The 19,272-nt window shown below is 33.4% G+C and overlaps 3 protein-coding genes across 5 annotated transcripts in view; 2 read left to right on the forward strand and 1 right to left on the reverse strand.

Moving 5' to 3' along the window:
• The window catches only part of LOC136773112 (calcitonin gene-related peptide type 1 receptor-like), a 153,539-nt gene extending 148,157 nt beyond the window's left edge, over positions 1-5,382 (forward strand). For 2 of the 3 annotated variants that reach the window (XM_066726533.1, XM_066726532.1), the window contains one exon: positions 757-5,382. In XM_066726533.1, coding sequence (XP_066582630.1) covers positions 757-951 — 195 coding nt within the window. In that variant the 3' untranslated portion in view covers positions 952-5,382. Of the gene's footprint in view, positions 1-737 lie in introns of all 3 variants that reach the window. The other variant, XM_066726534.1, reaches the window with a different exon arrangement.
• Positions 5,383-5,529: 147 nt separating this feature from the next.
• LOC136773114 (transmembrane protein 19) lies at positions 5,530-7,793 on the reverse strand. Its single transcript, XM_066726539.1, has 6 exons — positions 6,971-7,793; positions 6,780-6,890; positions 6,424-6,711; positions 6,226-6,330; positions 5,912-6,127; positions 5,530-5,845 (listed from the first exon to the last, which is right to left on the reverse strand). The coding sequence occupies exons 1-6, from the start codon at positions 7,119-7,121 to the stop codon at positions 5,691-5,693; spliced, it is 1,026 nt and encodes a 341-aa protein (XP_066582636.1). The 5' UTR covers positions 7,122-7,793; the 3' UTR covers positions 5,530-5,690.
• A 2,441-nt stretch (positions 7,794-10,234) lies between these two features.
• Positions 10,235-18,377, forward strand: Cnot4 (CCR4-NOT transcription complex subunit 4). Its single transcript, XM_066726528.1, has 16 exons — positions 10,235-10,440; positions 11,218-11,295; positions 11,390-11,693; positions 11,773-11,914; positions 12,024-12,143; positions 12,233-12,498; positions 12,700-12,809; positions 12,884-13,510; positions 14,457-14,645; positions 14,963-15,300; positions 15,518-15,793; positions 15,949-16,216; positions 16,292-16,354; positions 16,442-16,698; positions 16,777-16,924; positions 17,627-18,377. The coding sequence occupies exons 3-16, from the start codon at positions 11,464-11,466 to the stop codon at positions 17,659-17,661; spliced, it is 3,069 nt and encodes a 1,022-aa protein (XP_066582625.1). The 5' UTR covers positions 10,235-10,440; positions 11,218-11,295; positions 11,390-11,463; the 3' UTR covers positions 17,662-18,377.
• Positions 18,378-19,272: the final 895 nt, after the last annotated feature.

The raw sequence follows: 19,272 nt of genomic DNA on the forward strand, positions 1-19,272 counted from the left end.
CGACTAGTAGCTCATTTTTAAAATTGCTCTTAACAATTTCCATGTCCAATCTAATTATTAACCTTTATTCTGTGTATATAATATATATTACAACATGGCTTGAACAATTTTTAATCAGCTGATCTCTCTGTAAACATTTGGTCATCTCGAGGATATCGAGTCGAGTATAAAATAAATCTTTGCAAATGAGATTAGAAATGATAAATAGCGCATGCACGAACCGTGCGACTAACAAGAAGCTGGTGTTCCTTCATTGCAAAAGTCCTTGGCTTAACGTAAAATCCCTCCTTGCTTCGCCATGCAGATTAGCGCAACGAGCACTATCCAGAATAAATTCAAAACGCATGTATAAAGAAACGCTGGGACAATCTTGCCAGATTCTTAAGGTCGCTTTGGAAGTAGAATCAAAGTTAGATAATGCTCGATGTTGCTGGCAGTGCAAAAGCACCGATGCACGAAGCTGTCAATGGTGCGATGCGGACTAACGTGTGACCTTGAAATTACTAACAAGCAAAATAACGATTAAAAAGCTAAGGAAACAAGTTGCACGAGTCTATATAACCACTTTGTGCTTGATGTGTGGTGAAGCACAAAGGTCAGGGGTCGTTAAATTGGAATTTGTTTGTTAAGAAAAAATGAGCGAGGAGTGAATGGTGGAAAGGAAAGAAAAGCGTCCGTATCGTGCCAATGGCAAACGTGCCCGAGTCGAGTCCATTGTGGGACGTTGACTGTTTCAGTTTGTCCGCTCGACCGCAGGTCCGATGGCGGGAGAGGAGAAGGTGTGACTATCAGTCGGCGGGCCAGGAACCACAGGACGTCAGTATCGCGGGGGTGCAACAGCAATCCGTGCAAATAGTAGCAACCGGTAGAGGCAGCAATAACCACAACAATCACACTCAGCTGCTCATCAAACGCAACGACTCCCTCGAATGCGATCAGACGCAATGTTGATGAATCTTTCTCAATCCCCCCTCCCCCACCTCCATCTAGTTAAATCCAGTATAACAATAGATCTATCAATACCCCCCCCCCCCCCCATCTCCAAACATCCGATCCTACGCGGATTTCCAAAAGAAAGAAAGAAAAATTATGAAATTATTATTAAACTGTACCATATAGCTGTGTTTTTTTATTCTTCGACGCTGTAAAAAAGCGAGTACAGCAAGAAGAAACATGGTTTATCTAGAATAGAAGCGACTCGCGCGCCCTCGCATAGAAAAATCACGATGGAACGCGTATCTATGGTTACACTCGTTCTAGAACGATTTGTGGGTGACGAGTATACTCTTCTATCGCGTTAGTCTATTGATATATAAAATTCAACTAACCTTACGCACGATGTTATAAGATATTTGCGTTGTTTAATATTAAGGAATATAACGTGCTGGTATGTCGTGTTTTTCCTTTCGCTTTTAACTCTTTTCTATATAGGAAATTTGGAAAACGACGTTTCATTTATTCCAATGGTCCATCGATAGATGCGAAGTGAGATGTAAATTATTGATTAGGTGGATAAGAAATTTCTTAATTATTAATCTTAAGCCTCGTTGACACGCTTTTAAACAATGCGTCGAACGCGTTTTTCTCCCATGATAATAAGAAAAGGTCGTTTTTTTTTTATTATATTTTAATTATCCATCGATATAGATGCAAAGTAAAATGTAAATTATCGATTAGACGGATGTCAGAAATTTCTGGATAATCGCGAGCCTCAATAATACTTGAAAATGATGCGTTGAACGTGTTCTTCTCACACGAATGTTATTTCCTTTCCATTTGATCTATTTAACACATTTTTTCGCAAGCCCCATCATATTTTTCTATAGAATCTACCTTCTATCGAGTCTCGCAGGGTGCATATCAATTAACAAAATTTTCAGAATTCAATGAGCCTCGCTGTACTTAGGAGAAAAGTATTTTCAGTAGTTCGTGTATATAATTGAGGAGACGTTACTAAAGAGTTAAGGCCTTTACTTAGAAGATCGACAAGCCTTTAATATTAATTCAATTGTTCCATTCTGTTCGATGACAGGTTTAAGGTTGCAATGTCTTTGATATATTTTCTCGTATAGTACAATATTAAGGCTGATCCATGCATGAATGATAGACTCTCTTTAACGGACGATTTAATTGGTCAGGAATGTTTTGTATTGCTTTAAAATGAGTGATTCAGAAACGAGTCTTTATACAAAGGGTATTTTTCTAATAGCGTCATGAAGTAAATTTCTGATTATTTGACTATAGTAACCAGTATTATCATATTCCGTTTAATTTATTATTAAACGTAGCGAGTGAGAATAATTGAGAAAAATGATATTTATATAATTAATAGTGAAAGTTATTAAATTGCAAAAGCGTGTGAAAATTGACACTTTAAGATTTTATTAAATGTGATAATTAGTATGGTAAGTACATATGTGCTATAGTCAAGTAAAACGATTCTATCACGATTAGAAAATTACCTTACTGTAAAACATGAAGTTACAATGATAAATTTCTAACTCTCTTCAGATCGGTTTGAAGATTTCTATAGCTTGCTTGTATCAGTCTTTACTACTTAATTGTCCGTTAGCGACTGATCTTCGCTCGTGCAACTCTATTAGCCAAAGCTTCCCAGATAGTAAGATAATACTGGATAGCCTTTTTTTTCTACGCGCTTATTAGAAGTGATAATACGTTTATAATATAAATCTATTTGATATGTATATTGCAATGTGCATATTATAAAGGCGAAATTATTTTTATTATCGGTTCTCTCGTACGCGACGCACCGAAGAAAAAACGAATACATTATTCATATCAGTCCAAGTACATGAGTTTCTATAGTTTAATTTTGATACACGCCATAAGAATATCTTTATAGAAAATGCTGGGGCCGTTAAATGTATAGCGAAGATTCATTGCAAAATATACATCATGAGAAACGGTAGTGACTCATCGGCAAGAGTGTATAAAACACAGAGAAAACTGTCGAGGTTACAATATTAAAACAAAATTAAGTAAAAGTCACAAGAATCTCGATCACGATCGTACGATTTTTTAATGTAATTTTCAATATCATACCGCATTCTTTCTATTTTCATACAACTTAAATAATGCTTGTGTCAATATGTATAAGATCGATTAGAGTCGGTCACCGCGGCAAGGATAAACGTCGTGTAATCAACGAAAATGAATGTCAACTAAATATAGTCGGTTATAGCGAATGTTTTCCATACAAATATTCTTACCATTTTCCTGTGTAAATTTCCCTTTCTACTTCTTTAACATTAAAAACACCTGTAAAATAGTTTTATTTAAGAACAATCGAATAATTTATTTAAATAAAGTACAAACTTTACAAGTATACCAGGTAGCAAGCTAACTATGCACAATTCCTATAAATGTAGATAGTATGAAGAATAACACAGGAAAAATTTTCCTGTTCTATTTTCAAGTCTAGATCTTAAGCCAAGTCCTACCAAAACTCTATTGAATTAATTATCATTTTTTAAGCAAGGGTACCAATCAACGAAATATATATTATATACAATCTATAATTGATTTTGTGATTGATACTCACATTTAATGATAAATATAATTTAGGGTTGGTTTTTCCACACATTGGTAAACGTCTTGGTAAATTTATCTGTTTAATGAAGTTTGAAATTGAATAGAATTTATTACAGAGCTTGTAATTTTTACCAAGCAGATAAATTTTACCAATAGATGGAAAGACTGGCTCTTAATAGTTTTGGTAGGACTCGACCTTAAGGTCAATTCGACCAAGTCAGCTTGAAGAATAATCGGGACTTAAGTCAGGCTTAAATATAAGTAACAACTATATATGAATACTGGTCAAAGTTTACCTAAATAGTGATATCAACTTATGCAGAACATATAAAACAATTGAAATTATAAGTTTGGAAATCGCAAATTGTCAGTTTTTATGTTAAACTTTTGAAGGTTCCAAATTTATGTTAGTGTAAAATCATATATAAAAATTAAAAATTTGCGATTCCCAAGCTCATAATTTCAATTATTTCATATGTTTTATATAAGCTGTACCACTACTTAAGTGAAGCTAGTCGACTTCGTCGAATTGACCCTTAGCGAAGAAGTTATTAAGGACTAAAGTTCTTTAAATAGACACATTTTATTAGTAGGGCATTCAGCCGATCTTCTTCTATTTCTAAGTCTTCGCTAAAAAGCTTCTGCATGCGAAGTATTACGAAGTCTTGAATGAAGTAATCTTTAATCATTATATAATAACTTCTTCATTAAGGGCTAGATTTAAGATAGGGAAGAGGGGTAGGGGGGGGGAGGGTATAGGAATTTTTGTCTTACAATTATATATACTATCCCACCCAATTTATATTTAACCATAGTTAAATGCCATACCATTATATTTCATCTGGGCATAACTATCACAATAACATATCGAGCGGTGAGAATGTGTAGCAATAGTAATAATAATGCACATGTTTACTATCAGCGTTATCTACCAGTAAAATACGTAATTTTTTACGGGGTTTTCATACATACTTATACAATATCACATTCTCACTTCACTATCACTGTGTAAGTATATATATGCATGGAGCGAGTATAAATATTCGCTCCGTACATATCTACACCGTGATATTAAATGAAAAATGTGTAGCTGTATACATATAAGAAAAATTACCAAATTTACCAATAAACGATGCTGATATTATGCATATGCATTACTAATATCGCGCGCGCTACACGTTACACTTCCCTACTGTAATGTCATTGTGTATAGATGTGCACATTGCGAATAGGCCTAGCGAAAGCGGAGAACCATTAAGTGGTAGAGACACTTTTTGTTTGTGTGGAAAACTTTTGCTACATTCTACTGTACATCGTTATTATGTTTACTGTATAATATATATTATACATAAATTATTATGACATGTTTTTTATGCAAAAATTACAAATTTTATGAAAATGTTGCTTTTACCAAATTACTCGTTTTTAATACACAAATAACATGTATAATATATCTTGGTTATTTATCCTTGATCCTCAATTTATACCTAAAATAGAATTCTCCCATAATAAGATTATTTATATCATAAACGATCTATTATATTTTTATAATTTATGCTACATGTAATAAATACTATCATATCAGTTTCTTATTATTCAACTCCTTTTTCATACTATTGTTTATACGAATTGTAACAAAGAAACAAACATAATATATAAAATTAACAAATAAAATGGGCGATATATTATTAACATATTAGATATTTTTCATTACTTATTTAACCTGATAAATCCTTGGTTAACCTTGATCATATAGCGCACAAAGATTTCGATAAATCAGGTAAGAAATCGATAACAACACCAAAGTTACTCTTCCAGAATATAATATTTATTATATAAATCTTTACTCATTTTTAGTCTTATTACGACCAGACTGAATTAATATATTTCCACATAATACTCTTAATTAAAAATGCAATATAAAGATATAAAAGAAGGTATACAAAACTCTTAAATATATACTGAAAACAATCAGTATTGTAATATCAAAAGGATTTATTACTTAACAACTTAGTAAACAAAATCAATCCTTTGGAATGTGTAAATAAAATTTTATACTAGGGAATGTAGAAATTTTATAAACCTAGTAGTTTCTTGTAACTGTTTGACCTTCTTTATCACTTTTGGATACTTTTGATTTAAGGCCAAAGTAAATTGGCCAATCTTGGAAGGGTAAGAGCAATACAAACAGTTGAAAGTAAATTCACACTGTGGTTATCTAATATCTGCCTGCCACTGACATGCCTTACCCCTTTTCCAGGTCTCTCAACGATAAATCCTTTTTCATCAATTCCTGAAATGATATAAAATTTTACTGTAATTGTTACCTCCTATAAAATTAATAAATTTAAACCATTACCTGAATATTGTAAAGTAGCTCCTAAAATAGAATCAAGTATGCTACCAAAAAGGCCACCTATTAAACCAGCCATTAAAATTGGCCATTGAGGTGCAGCTTGCTGCAAAACTGCTGTATCAACAGTGTATAAAATAGTAATATAATGACAAAAACCAATAAGTAAACCTCCTAATGCAGAAAGTAACAGCCCAATCCAAGAAACACCTCCATTTGTTCCTGAAAAGAAAAATTATTCCAAATGTAAGAGAAAGTTTTAAAAATATTTACATTACACATATTTTAAAATGACCAATAGAATAAAAACAATATTTTACCTCTTGGTACTCTTTTTCTTGTAGTTATAAGAAATGGATCACTGCTACCTAATACAGTGCCAAGTTCTGAGGCCCATGTATCAGCATTACAACATGCAAGGGACCCTAGTGATTTGTGCAACATGGATTTATAAAAACAGTTTTTAAGCAGACTGTATTTGTAGAATATTTATAGGTTTCAAATAAAAAAGATGTTACCCATTATTCCTATTGATAACCAAGAACTTCTATAGTCTTTAGTAAAATCAATTGGTTGCTCTCCAACTCCAACATCGAGCAAATAAAGCAAAGCTAACTGCACAGCCATGCCACCATTGCACAAAACTTGAATCCAATTTCTTTGTCCACCCACCTTAAAATCAACTTCAATTTTCTGTTTACGAATTGCACGAAATCTTGTTACTTTGGATGAAGTAACAAAATATCCTATCAAGCATGCAAGGTGAGCAAAACTTGTTAGCGTTAAGATAAATCCAACAAAGAATCCTACAAAAAATTAATAATTACAGATATACATAAATTATTGTAAATAAATAATGATTAAATAAATGTACCCAGTATACAGCCACTAATATCCAAACTTTTTCGTCTTAGCCCCCAGCAACAAAATAAAACTGGAATTACTACAGCTGCCAGCCACCTCCATGGTGAAATTACAGGATATTCTGCAGAATGAGAGATTTTCTAGGTTATCTTGTCTGTAAAGGAGATCAGGTGTATATAATCACAGAATTAAATTAAAAACCTTCACTCTGAGTTCTAGAATCTGGCGATATTATCGAATATACAACATTTATTATCCAAAATAACATGGATATAGGAATTGCACAGGCACTAAGCAAAACCGGCATTAACACATGAGATCTCGGATTTTTTCGACGTCTCGAGGTATCCATGTCAAAGTAAGTGAACAGGCGAAGTATATAATTTTCAAGTATCAGAATCTTATATTTGCTGTTTAGTCTTAATAATATGATGTATTAAAACTAAAATAAACAAAAAAAATACTAGGGAAAAAAGGATTTAATAAAATAACAAAACTATTAGCTATTATAAAATAACTTTTCCATTTAACATTAGCTTAAATTACATTTTGACTAAAACATTGCAACTTTTTTGAGTTAATAAGCAAGAGCTATATACATATGTAGCTATTTTTTAAAAAAGAGATGTGGAGGATTAACTTTCTACGGCCATGTTCCGTTATTGGTTCTGAGTACTAAAACACTACATTTAACGTCACAAACTGTAGATTTTCAGTACTCATTTTATAACTAAACAGCCTATATAACACATGGGCCTAATTAAATTTATAAAAGATCACGACTTTCAATAATTTTAATTTTAGCTGTCACTTAAACTTTTAAGCACAAACGTCACATTCGAATTCAAAACAATTTAATATTCCTGTTAATAAAAGCAAATGGCTTAAAAATATTTTTTGTTTATGTCTTTTACCAATACATCTTATCAGCATTTATATAACTATTGACGGCACTAAATTGACTATAAATAGTCCCTTCACATCAACTATACCAGCAGACTTGGACCAACTTGGACTACTTGGAGACCTTGGAGTTAAACCTACTTGTGTTGTGTGTGGTCAAATTGACCCTAACTAGTTTGCGTTCGTGATTTCTCCTGCTTTCTAAAACCAAATTAAAACCTTATTTGAACACTCCACCGCCCACCCCACTTTTTAGAACTCCACCCTTTTTTAATGCATTCGTATGGTTTGCGCTCTTTCCTATTTGCCCACTACCACTTTTAAGAAGACTCCACTCCACACTTCCACACTTTAGGCTGAATTTTATGCTAGTTTACTTGCTAATTGCTAGATTTGTTAGAATTTACAGTGATATTTACACAGGTGTATGTATACTTACTGTACTCACGCTCGACTAGCTCTACAGTATATGTCACGTAAATTGTAGTACTAGAGCCTTAAGTCGATTGACGGTATGATGTATGTACATACAACGCGTGAATACCACCGCAATTTATTGACAATTTTGGTATCGTTTAGACCGAAATTAACATTTAACGACAAATATATCAGTACACGAAGAGGGAAATTCCAATTACCTACAGTATATATATATATATATATATATATATATATATATATATAATGTTTTGTATTTCTTTATATTTTTATAGAAATACGAAATGAAACATGGAAATAAATATTGTTGAAAGCTAGATCTTGAAATAATAAATAATCCTTATTTATTTTTTCACGGTCACACATACAACATATAATACAGTCCATACGGTCCATACACAAAAAAATGCGATAATGCGATATATGTATGTACTACTATGTACATAGTAGTACATACATACATATGGGTCAGAAAGATAGATGTGGCGGTAAATACAAACATGAAATGTGAAGTTGATGATACGGGCTCTCTCTTGAGATATTAGAAGGAATAGAAATAGAAATCAGTTAGATTAAACCCATGGCAGATTTTCTAAAATAATGAACTTTAATGTAAGGCGATAAAAATTCGGATCATTTGATTTTGTTCGAGAATTTGTTTAACGTGCGCTTTTAATCGATGAAAATAGTGAAGTCTGAAAATACATTGAAGACCCGTCATCTCGTCTCTTTTTAAATAACAGTGAGTAACAGAAAGATAATGAGAAAGTATAAGAATCTGGTTGCTATATGTTCCCAGGCAACTTTCTATAGTTTTTGCATAATTGACCATTTCAAATTAATACAAAGAATAACAAACAAATATAAACAAATAAAAATACATCGAAATCAAGAATTAGCACCTAAAATAATTAAAGTTAAAACTTAACAAAGCTCGCTCTCACATCTATTTGAGTTACATATAATGTCCGTTTCTGCATGATAGCGCTGCGCATGCGGCCAGTTCTCAGATCAGCTATAAAAAATTTACCCAGTACAGAAAAGAGTTTTGTTAGTGGAAAAGTTAAGACGTAAGTAAACAAAGCGCAACGAATCACTTAACGCTAATGCATGAAAAAAGCGCGAATGATCGCCGGGTCCAAAGAACCGTGACAATTCTCTCTATCCTCGTTTAAGGATGAATCCTAAGATCCAGTGGAAATAAGGTTAAAATGTCTATAGACATAGTATACCATATACCCATTGTCGAAAAGAGATTCCGCTGGCAAGAACTTAACTATCTGACGTAAATATTAACGGATAAATAACCCCACTACCCAAGACTCGCTAATTAATTAACAAAACGTTATCAAAGGAAAACGTGCAAACAAGGAAAAGAACACCAAGTTGGTTGGAAATAAGGTTAAAGCGCCTAGCCATATATCACATACCCCGTTGTCGAAAATAAATTCTAACCTACTGGCGAAACTTTCGTATTCTGATGTTCTTTATAGTTTCTCTCTCTCTCTCTCTCTCTCTCTCTCTCTCTCTCTTTTTGTTTTTCTGTCTTTCTTTTTGTATTTTAAGACTTCTCTCGCTAATTAGTCAAACAATTGTTTTGAACAGGATCAGCAAATTTATATTTTTGAACCATCACTAAAAAGAATCTTTGCGTTTTTCACTGCATGCATTATAAATGCTAATAGGTAATCAAAGTAAAATTTCTTTCGAGTCTTTGTTGAATAGAGATGGTAGGAAACTATGAACGAAGGATGGTAATGTGTTTTCCTATCTCCTCTCCCCCTTCCCCTTTTACTATATCTCTTTTCAACATTCTATTCTACTCTCTTTAACATTCTATCCCCTGTTTGCCTCACACTATCTCTGTTTTTCCCTCTTTTCTTTATCTCTCTTCATCAAGCCAATTTTTTCGCCTATATTTTCCACCTTTAAAATCGTCTTGTTCGACATTCTCGAAGCCTCGGCAAATCGTTTATAGGTGTCATATACACTTTTTGGTTGGATCTTTCAATGGGGTGGGGATGTATTTTGTGTCCTGTGGGTTGTGAGAGAGTGGGGTGTTTCGCTAATATCTTTCTCAGCTCTCTCTCTCTCTCTCTCTCTTCTGACGTTTAGCTTTTGGCTGGTTTCTTGATTCGACGCCACCAACAACAGCTGTTTCGTGGTGCGATCGTCGCCCTCTTGCCGCTCTCTTCCTCTCTTGTCAAGCGATCTAAGCAAATCGCAAATTCAGAACATCAGCAGTAGCAGCAATATCTTGAGGAGAGAGCGAAAGAGAGAGAGAGAGAGAGAGAGAGAGCTGGCTGCCTGGTTTGGACAGAATTGAGAAGGTGAAAAGTGTAGTCCTAAAAACGACACGTAGCTCCTTTGATCCTTCCACGATTCAGAGATATGCAAGGCTTTTCTATCTTTTAACCTGGAATTTCCGTCGGTTTCTCAAGGATCCGGCTCGTTATACCGATTTTCTACGAGCGTCCTTTGTTCCCCCTGTTCATCTGACAGCTCCTGTCAAACTCCCTTTCTCTCTATTCCAAAAGTTTAGCTCGTCCTATCCGCTTTTTCTCCACTTTTCACTCTTTCCAACGATCCACCTTGCACATCTATATACATCTCGCTTTTCTTTCCGTTTTTCCTTTCCCTCTTTTTACCTCTCTTTCTCCCTTTCTATCCCTTCCCTTCTCTCAAACCCAATCCGTCTCTCTCCTGCTTCGTCTCTTTTTTTCTTCCCTTTCTACCTACTACTAATACTACTACTACTACCACTACAATAGCTTCTGAGAAAATCAACGTTGGGTCTACCAGCAATTCTTTTGTGATCGAAAGGACTTTTACCCCGTTTTTCACAGTGAGTTTCGAGTGTGACGTGTTGCTGGATGATATCATTATCGAAGCTAGGCTTCTGACGCGCTGTTTGTTTTTCACCTGGTAGCGAGAATCTCAGACAGCCAGTTAAAATCCAAATGAAACCCCTCACTGATGCATTAAAATGCCTTTCGTGGTCCTTCGTTCTTTACTTCTTTCTTTCTTTAATTTTTGCTTGCTTTTAGTAATTTCTAACAGCAACTAATTTCAAGTAGGTTAACTTAGCGTCTTTTTGTACATTACAGATTGTCAAAAGATCGATCGGTTTTAGTTGGAAATTTGAAAGAAGAAAAAAAAAGCATCAACAAATTAGAAACAATTCTGTAAGTGTTTCTTACTGTTCCTTTTTCCCTTCTGTCACTATTTGATCACTGGTGTATTTTTGTGACAAGGGTAAGATGAGACTTTTATGCACAGGTGGAAGATTAAAAGAGCTTTATTAGTGGCAAGCTTTGTTGAATTGTTCTTCGAAGAAAGTTAAAGCAATAAATATGTCAGTATTGAATCAAAGTGGGGATGATGCCATTGAGTGTCCGCTATGTATGGAGCCGTTAGAAGTAGATGATTTAAACTTCTTTCCCTGCACATGTGGGTATCAAATATGCCGTTTCTGCTGGCACAGAATACGCACTGATGAAAATGGTCTGTGTCCAGCATGCAGGAAGGCCTACTCTGAAAATCCTGCAGATTTTAAACCCCTCACAAAAGAAGAAATAGCAAGGTAGCTACTTTCAGATATAATAATTGGCATTAAAGAATTACAATGGATTCTTATACACCTTTGCCTCTCAAATGATTAGGTTGAAGGCAGAGAAGAAGCTGAAAGATCAACAACGTAAACAACGTGTTACAGAAAACCGAAAACATCTAGCAAATGTGAGAGTAGTGCAAAAAAATCTGGTTTTTGTAGTAGGATTACCAATGCGTTTAGCAGATGCTGATGTAAGCATACCTATTATTTTAAATGATTATCATGAGATATTATGAAAAATCAACTTATCTACATACGATTTGATAAAATAATATAGCTCACAATAAGACTATTTTATAGGTTTTAAAAAGACACGAATATTTTGGAAAATTTGGGAAGATACATAAAGTTGTAATCAATCAGAGTACTTCTTATGCAGGATCACAGGGGCCCAGTGCGTCAGCATATGTCACTTACCAAGTGAGTTTTTTTCAAGTCAATACTAATGCTTTACTATGTGCAACTTTTGTACAATGTAGATGAATGTGATAAAAACTAAATAATTGCAGCGGCAAGAAGATGCTTTACGTGCTATAGAGGCTGTGAATAATATTGTTGTGGATGGACGGACAATAAAAACATCTTTAGGAACAACAAAGTATTGCTCGCATTTTATGCGTAATCAGGCTTGTCCGAAACAAGATTGTATGTACCTGCATGATCTGGGTGACCAGGAAGCATCATTCACGAAGGAAGAAATGCATCAGGGCAAGCACCAAGAGTACGAGCGTAAGCTTGTGCAATCTTTACATGCCCATGCTTCTTCATTACAACGGTAATCCTGATGTAAACTGTACATATTCGTTTGTATTCCTTTCAGCTAAATAAATTAATGCTTCATGTTCATTTTAACGAATGTAAATTTTATTGTTGCTCAAAATTTTGTTTATTTTTTGTAAACTTATGTAAAATTCATTTGCTATTATTCTATTTTTACCTTTTTTTTGTAAAGTTTTGTTTTTTTACTGCCAAATAGGAAACCTACGCCATCGCCACCTGTTACCGGCAGTATTGTTCGGGAAAACGGAACCACAAATTCTCAAGCCAAAGAAGCGTGGCCTTCGTTACAGCCTGGACAAACAAATAGTAAGTAGAGGGTGGCTTCCTTCAACCCTTTTTCTGACGTTGTTTATCTGATAATTAAATCTAAACATTTATAGGCACACAAACCAATTGTAAAGAATCATTGCCATCGCAAACGACCTCGCAGCAAAATAACATAGTAAATGGTGGAAGTTTAACAGTTCAACAAGAACATATATCGGTAGGAAGTACGAATCAGCATAACAATAATAAGGGAGAAAATGGTTTGAATATACGACGTGGGAAGAGTAATAGTGAAAGTAAAGCACAAGCGGCGCGTAACAAACATAAAAATGTCCAAAATAAGGAGAAGCACGGTACTCGCATAACGTCACGATCAGAATCGAGCTCCATAAATACGCAAAATAATGTGCAATCGTCGCAGGTTAACGGGCAAAAAGACATTAGAAATTTTTCCGCTGACGCGGCTAGTGAAGTATTACAAAAGTCAAATAGCAGGTCTAAAACAGATCAACAGTCTAACAAAACATCCAAGTTAATACAACAAACTCAGGAACTTAAAATTAATGGCATAGTACAGAACGGAGAGGAAAGGCGCCATTCGGAGTGCGAGACTGATCAGCAACGAGAGGGAAGCACGCCAGCTAGTACAATTTCAAGTACGGAAGATTCTAATGTTAATACTCACACAGAAAACTTAGTTGAATCACCTATAGAAGAGAACAATGGTGCTGCTATATTGGGTAAGTTTCTCATACTCTTCATCATTTATGTTTAATTTTATCTATTTTAAGTAAGCATAAAATTTTATTATGAAGATTTAAAAATTTATAACATCTATTAATATTATTTTGGTGCACAACCATAATTTTGTACAATTTTCTTGTAATTGCTTTGAGCATAAGCTCTTTAAACTTATAGAAATCTTTTTCCAATGAATATATTTTAAGCTGCTTAGTTATTGCTTACTATACATTTATAGTTTGAATGTTAATATTTTGAAATTAAAGAAAACAAATATTATATTTTAATCTTGTTTATTTATTGTTACTATTTTTTATTAATGTTTACTGAGAACAAGCAATACATCATTTGTAAAATGAAAGGTTGTGTTGCTAAAGCATGTACAATTTTGTAATATTGCGTAAGCAACCTAATTAAAAATAATCTTAAAGTCATAAAATGTGATCATAACTTATACAATTATAAATGTATTTTTGGTCAAATGAATCAAAGTAACTAGTTAAATTATAAAGAAATATAAGGACTAATTAACTAATTTTTCATGTCTATAATGATTGGCTTATTAATTTATACCAAAATAAAAAGATTTCAAACATTTTTTAGCTGCCTTTTGTGCTTTCTCATACATACATATACAAATACGCGCTCACACTTAAAAAAGTTAAAACAGAATGTTAATTTTTTGTAATTGCTTATAATTATTTGTATTACTTTTTCAAACATTAATAATTTATCATATTTTCAATAAAAAAATTTGAATTTTAAAGTTATTGAATAATAATAATAATTTGTTAGAAGTTTAAAACTCACTTAGATAAATTTAGAAATAAAAATGTGTGCAATGCTATATCAAGATACTTTTAAACTGTTTTTTCCACTATGTAGTAATAATACAACAATATTTAAAAATTTTTGTGGTGTAGAGAATATACATATCATGTTTAGGTACATCACCAGTTAGTACGAACTCATCCCATGGTGTCAGTCAACAATTTCCACCAGGCTTACACAATGGACCTCAAACACAGTTGAATCACAGATCTATCTTTCAGGCGGACAATAATAGCTTCTTCAGCTCAAATACTTTCCAAAAATTACCAACTGCCGTATCAATACCACCTACCTCTCAACCAGGCATGTACATTATACATTATCAATCACATATTTCATATTTATTTATCTAGATTCATGACCAATTTTAGGATAACTTTTGCTTGAATATTATTCCTTAACTTTAATGTTACTGTTACAATTTGTCTGTGTGCCAATATTGGTTGAATTAATTACAATTTTTCAAATTATAGAAAAATATTTTTCTGTTAATCATTAAAAAGTCAACTAGCTAAATATAGAAGCATTAAAAGAGGTTAAATTAACTTCAAACACTGAATCTTAAAAGAATGATTGACAGAACATTCGTAGAAAATTATTAGATTTTTCTTTTTCTACAGCTAATTTGAATTTGGATTGGGCTAATACTGGTTTGGCTTCTATTCCTGATTCCTTACCGACCGTTCACTCGAGCGAAGATTGGCAAGCAGCTTTTGGCTTCCAGCCTGAATCATCACGAGCAAATCATGTCACGCAGAAATCCAGTCCTCCTGCATCACCGGACGTATCCTTTCATTCGGAAGGTTTTGCAGGCGAAGAAGTATATAATAGCTCACAATATACAACACTCACGGAATGCTCGGAAAACTTTACAACGAGTTTATTAATTAATTCGCCCGCCTCCAAATTCATGGCAGATTTCCAGCAAAATTCCTTACAACATAGACTTACTAGACAGGTAAAACCTAGTTAATATATTGTTAGTTTTTACTATTAAATTAGATTTTTTATAAAATGTAAAGGAGTATTCTCGAAAGGTCTACTGCGATGATAATTGTATAGTTTCTAAATATCAATTTAATTCGTGTATATATATATTAACATAGATCAATGTGCACTTCATTTGAAAAATGCATAATCAAGTAACTTATTAACATTATATACATATTTTTAAGGCACAACAAAATCAGGAGAATTGCGACTATATAAAGCAAAATGGGCATGTGTTGGATGAGCTTCAAAATCGTCGGGACTCAAATACGGATGTAAAGGCTGATGACGATTTAGGTTTTGATCCTTTCCATGAGACGCAAAAAGCACTTGCGGAGCTCGTAGAGAATGAAATGCAATTGCAGCAGCAAAGATTATTTCACCAACAGCAAAGGGAAAGAGAAGAGCAAAATAGAGTACATCAACAAAATCTTGTACTTGGCCAACAACACTTTTCACAGGTAATGCAAAGACTGAAAAGAAAAATTACTTAACCCTTAACGAACGAATGCCGCCATCCTCGCGACATTGATGTCGCGAGGATGGCGGCATTCGTTCGTTAAGGGTTAAGTTTAAAAAGTAATTAAAACTATATCAGTTTTGTAATTAATTACAGACTGCTCATATAGCCCATTTACAACAACAAGCGCAACACTTACAAAATTTACAAGCTATACAGCAATCGCATTCCCTTTTGTCTCGTCTTCCACAAAATTTACTACCAAGTAGCGCACCAAGTCCGGTGCAAACTACAGTAAATGCTGCCAGTCTTGGACAACGAAGTCGGCTTCCACCTCCAGGTTTCCCTGGCTCCACACCAAACCATATGAACTCCTTTGGCCTTGGCATACCTCGCCCAGCTCCAACAAATAGTGCTCTTTCGGGTTAGTTCATTAATACCAACTAAAACACTAGTGATTAATACTTATAATGATTAAATGTTCTTTTTATATACATAGGAGCGCAGCCTTCTCAGCAAAGTGCGTACCTTCCAAATGGAAATCCTCTTTTAAGCACACAAGGTAAAGTTTATCGTCAATGTTAAAAAGTATTGATTTTATTATTGGCAGGAATGAATGATGCATACAATAAAAATATACATTCCACAGGTGTAGGGAAATGTGCGGGCGACGCAGTTTATACACTTAAAGATTGGTGTGAGATTACTAGTCCGCAGCAACAACAATTTCCACATCCGGCGCTACATCAGAAAGGCGGATGGAATAATTTCGGGCCGATCGCCGATTGGACTTCGATTGATCCCGCCATAGTCAGTTCGTCCAGGCCTCTTCCATTCCAAACGTCCAGTACATGGCAATTTCCACATGCTCATCCAGTACACACAGTATCTCATAACGCGCAACAGGTATGTGCAAATTACAGGAAAATTTACATCAAATTAATTAAGTACTATTAAAAATTTACCTTTTCAAAAAATTTAAAGGAACAAAATGCATCAGCTCAACATTGGGCAATGCAACCACCTCCAGGTTTCGCTGCACCTGCGGGTAATGGGCAGCTAAACTCACAACAAGCAAACACAGCTGCACAATCGCACACGAAACTTATCTCGGCTGGATCGGAAATCGAGAGTGAGTACTGTGATAAAGATTAAATTATAGTATTATGACTTTATTGTGGTATACAAAAATATTAAAACCATACAAGAAATCAACCATTTACGTATAATTACAAATTTCAAAGCAGGGTCGCTGATATTTCTAAATGTTTCTGGTCAGTTTGCAAATATTTCTGTGTACCAAACTATCCTTACTATGTGTTATCGGAAATATCACAATAGGTTTATGTTTCAGACATATAAACGCTGCTGTAATTGAACCGAAACGCTAACATATTTGTACCTAACGGAAAAAAGAGTCAGCAAGGGAATTTCAAGAACCGACAGCTGTGACGTACGTTTTCCACTACGCGTTCACATCTTTCCTCGATTAGTTCACATTAATCTTTTTATCGTTCAATGGGTATTTCAAAGACATCTGGATATAGGTTAACGAATAACGATTTATTCTGAAATATATTCCAACAAATTTCACAAAATCTTACACTATTGCTTGTCTGTTACGATAAGGATCATCAAGAATCTGCGTTAAAACAAGTATTATAACGAAAGAAATAATTTATTAAATGAATTAGCATAATTGTTGATTTTTCTTCTAACGATTGACATAAGCATAAAGCGTTTCACTATTTTCAAAATCTTTTTTTGAAAATAATTTGTATCGCTTCTGTACAAAATTAAGATAATATAAAAAAAATACATTCTCTAATATTAGCCAAAATCCTCATAAACAAATTAAAATCGCTTTAAAATTAAATTTTAATTCTGCTCCTAATATTGTATTTGTTTTGACAATATATTTAATTATATTGTTTATAGGTACAATGATGGGAGATTTTTCATACCGTTGGTTGTTTCTGTTGATATTACTACAATGATTTATGTACAAGCAAATGAAGTAAAGGACTAAAGAACAGCAAATTATATTTTTCTGATTTTTTTGAAAATGTTTGAATGCCATTTTGCACGGGATGTGTTAGCCAAGTGTAAAATTTTAGATAAAATTTGTTTAAAAATGAAAATAATTTAATTGTAACATATTTAGATGAAGCGATTCTTGCAATTTATCATTTTGTTGATCGTGTTATTTTGTATGGTGAGAATTTTCGTTAGTCTTTGGTATAACTCGTAAAGGAATGATGAATTTTACATAACAGCGTAAAAATAATGAAAACGACGATCACTTGTCGAAAAGACATTAAGTCGTGACAGGGTCATTAAATCGTATGTGTATTAAAAATATTGAAGGAGAGAAAGAGAACGAGAGAGATTCAGCATTTGATCGACAGCCTTTCGTCTATAAAACGTAATATCTGAAGAGCAACAGCGACACTTATGTGTCAAATATATTTCGCTGATAACGAGCAAGTAATGGAAAACAATGAATTGAAGAGAATGATCGAGATAATGAACATATGACTATTATAAATTCAATTAATTTAAAGTAAACGTGAAATATACGATATGCGTAAGGAAGACTATTGTAAAAAACAGTTTTATTCTCATAAACCTTCCGCTTCCTATCCTTTACTATAGATTAAGTTACATTTCTTTTTTTTATGTAGATGTATCTCATTCTCAGTAATATTTACGAATATATAATATTTATGAAAAATATTAAATATTTGTTAAATACCGATAATGACGAATAAATCAGTTTTTTCGTTAAATTTATTTTTTATCTAATGTTACGAACAATTTTGATAGGTTTAAAAATGAAAACGATTATACTTATTTTTATAAAACAATAGTTTTTAAGGGGGTTCAGAGGTATCTCTAGCGGGGCAAGAAATGGAGCTACTCACCTTCTCACCGTGTACCATTTTGCGTAGCCAACAAGCTTAATGTTTTATTTACGTTTTACTGAATTGGAAATTCATTTGGTTACCTAAACTGAGATTTTACGTACAGTTTTTAAAGGCGTCCTAAATAATAAGTTCAATAATGTTTTTCATTTGCCTCTGCATTTTTATAACATCTCACTCTATCATTTCTTTCCTTTTACACCTAAAGTGAGTTTGATCGACTCATTTGTATACAGTTTAAGTAACAAACTGTACTCAACTGAGTCACATAACTGAGATTTAACTGAGTTTTGATGTAAAAGGAAAGCATGATCGGCATAAAATATATAAAAAAATCAGGGTTATTCGAATACAATATACAGTATATATATATTCTCTCAGTTTCACTTAACTCTGCATTTTTGCATAACCCCTGAACCTCCTTAAACTAACTGATCATTTTAAAATAATTATGAACTTTATTATTACTGTATATCCTTCCATACAGGAGCCAAAGTTTTACTTGTTGAGTTATAAATAAAATGGATTGACAGGCTTCATGTTTATATGTACATTA

The sequence above is a fragment of the Prorops nasuta genome, unplaced genomic scaffold (assembly GCF_024137725.1).
Source record: "Prorops nasuta isolate Cenicafe-Biocafe unplaced genomic scaffold, Cenicafe_Pnas_1.2 PNAS00004, whole genome shotgun sequence".
Classification (NCBI taxonomy): domain Eukaryota; kingdom Metazoa; phylum Arthropoda; class Insecta; order Hymenoptera; family Bethylidae; genus Prorops; species Prorops nasuta.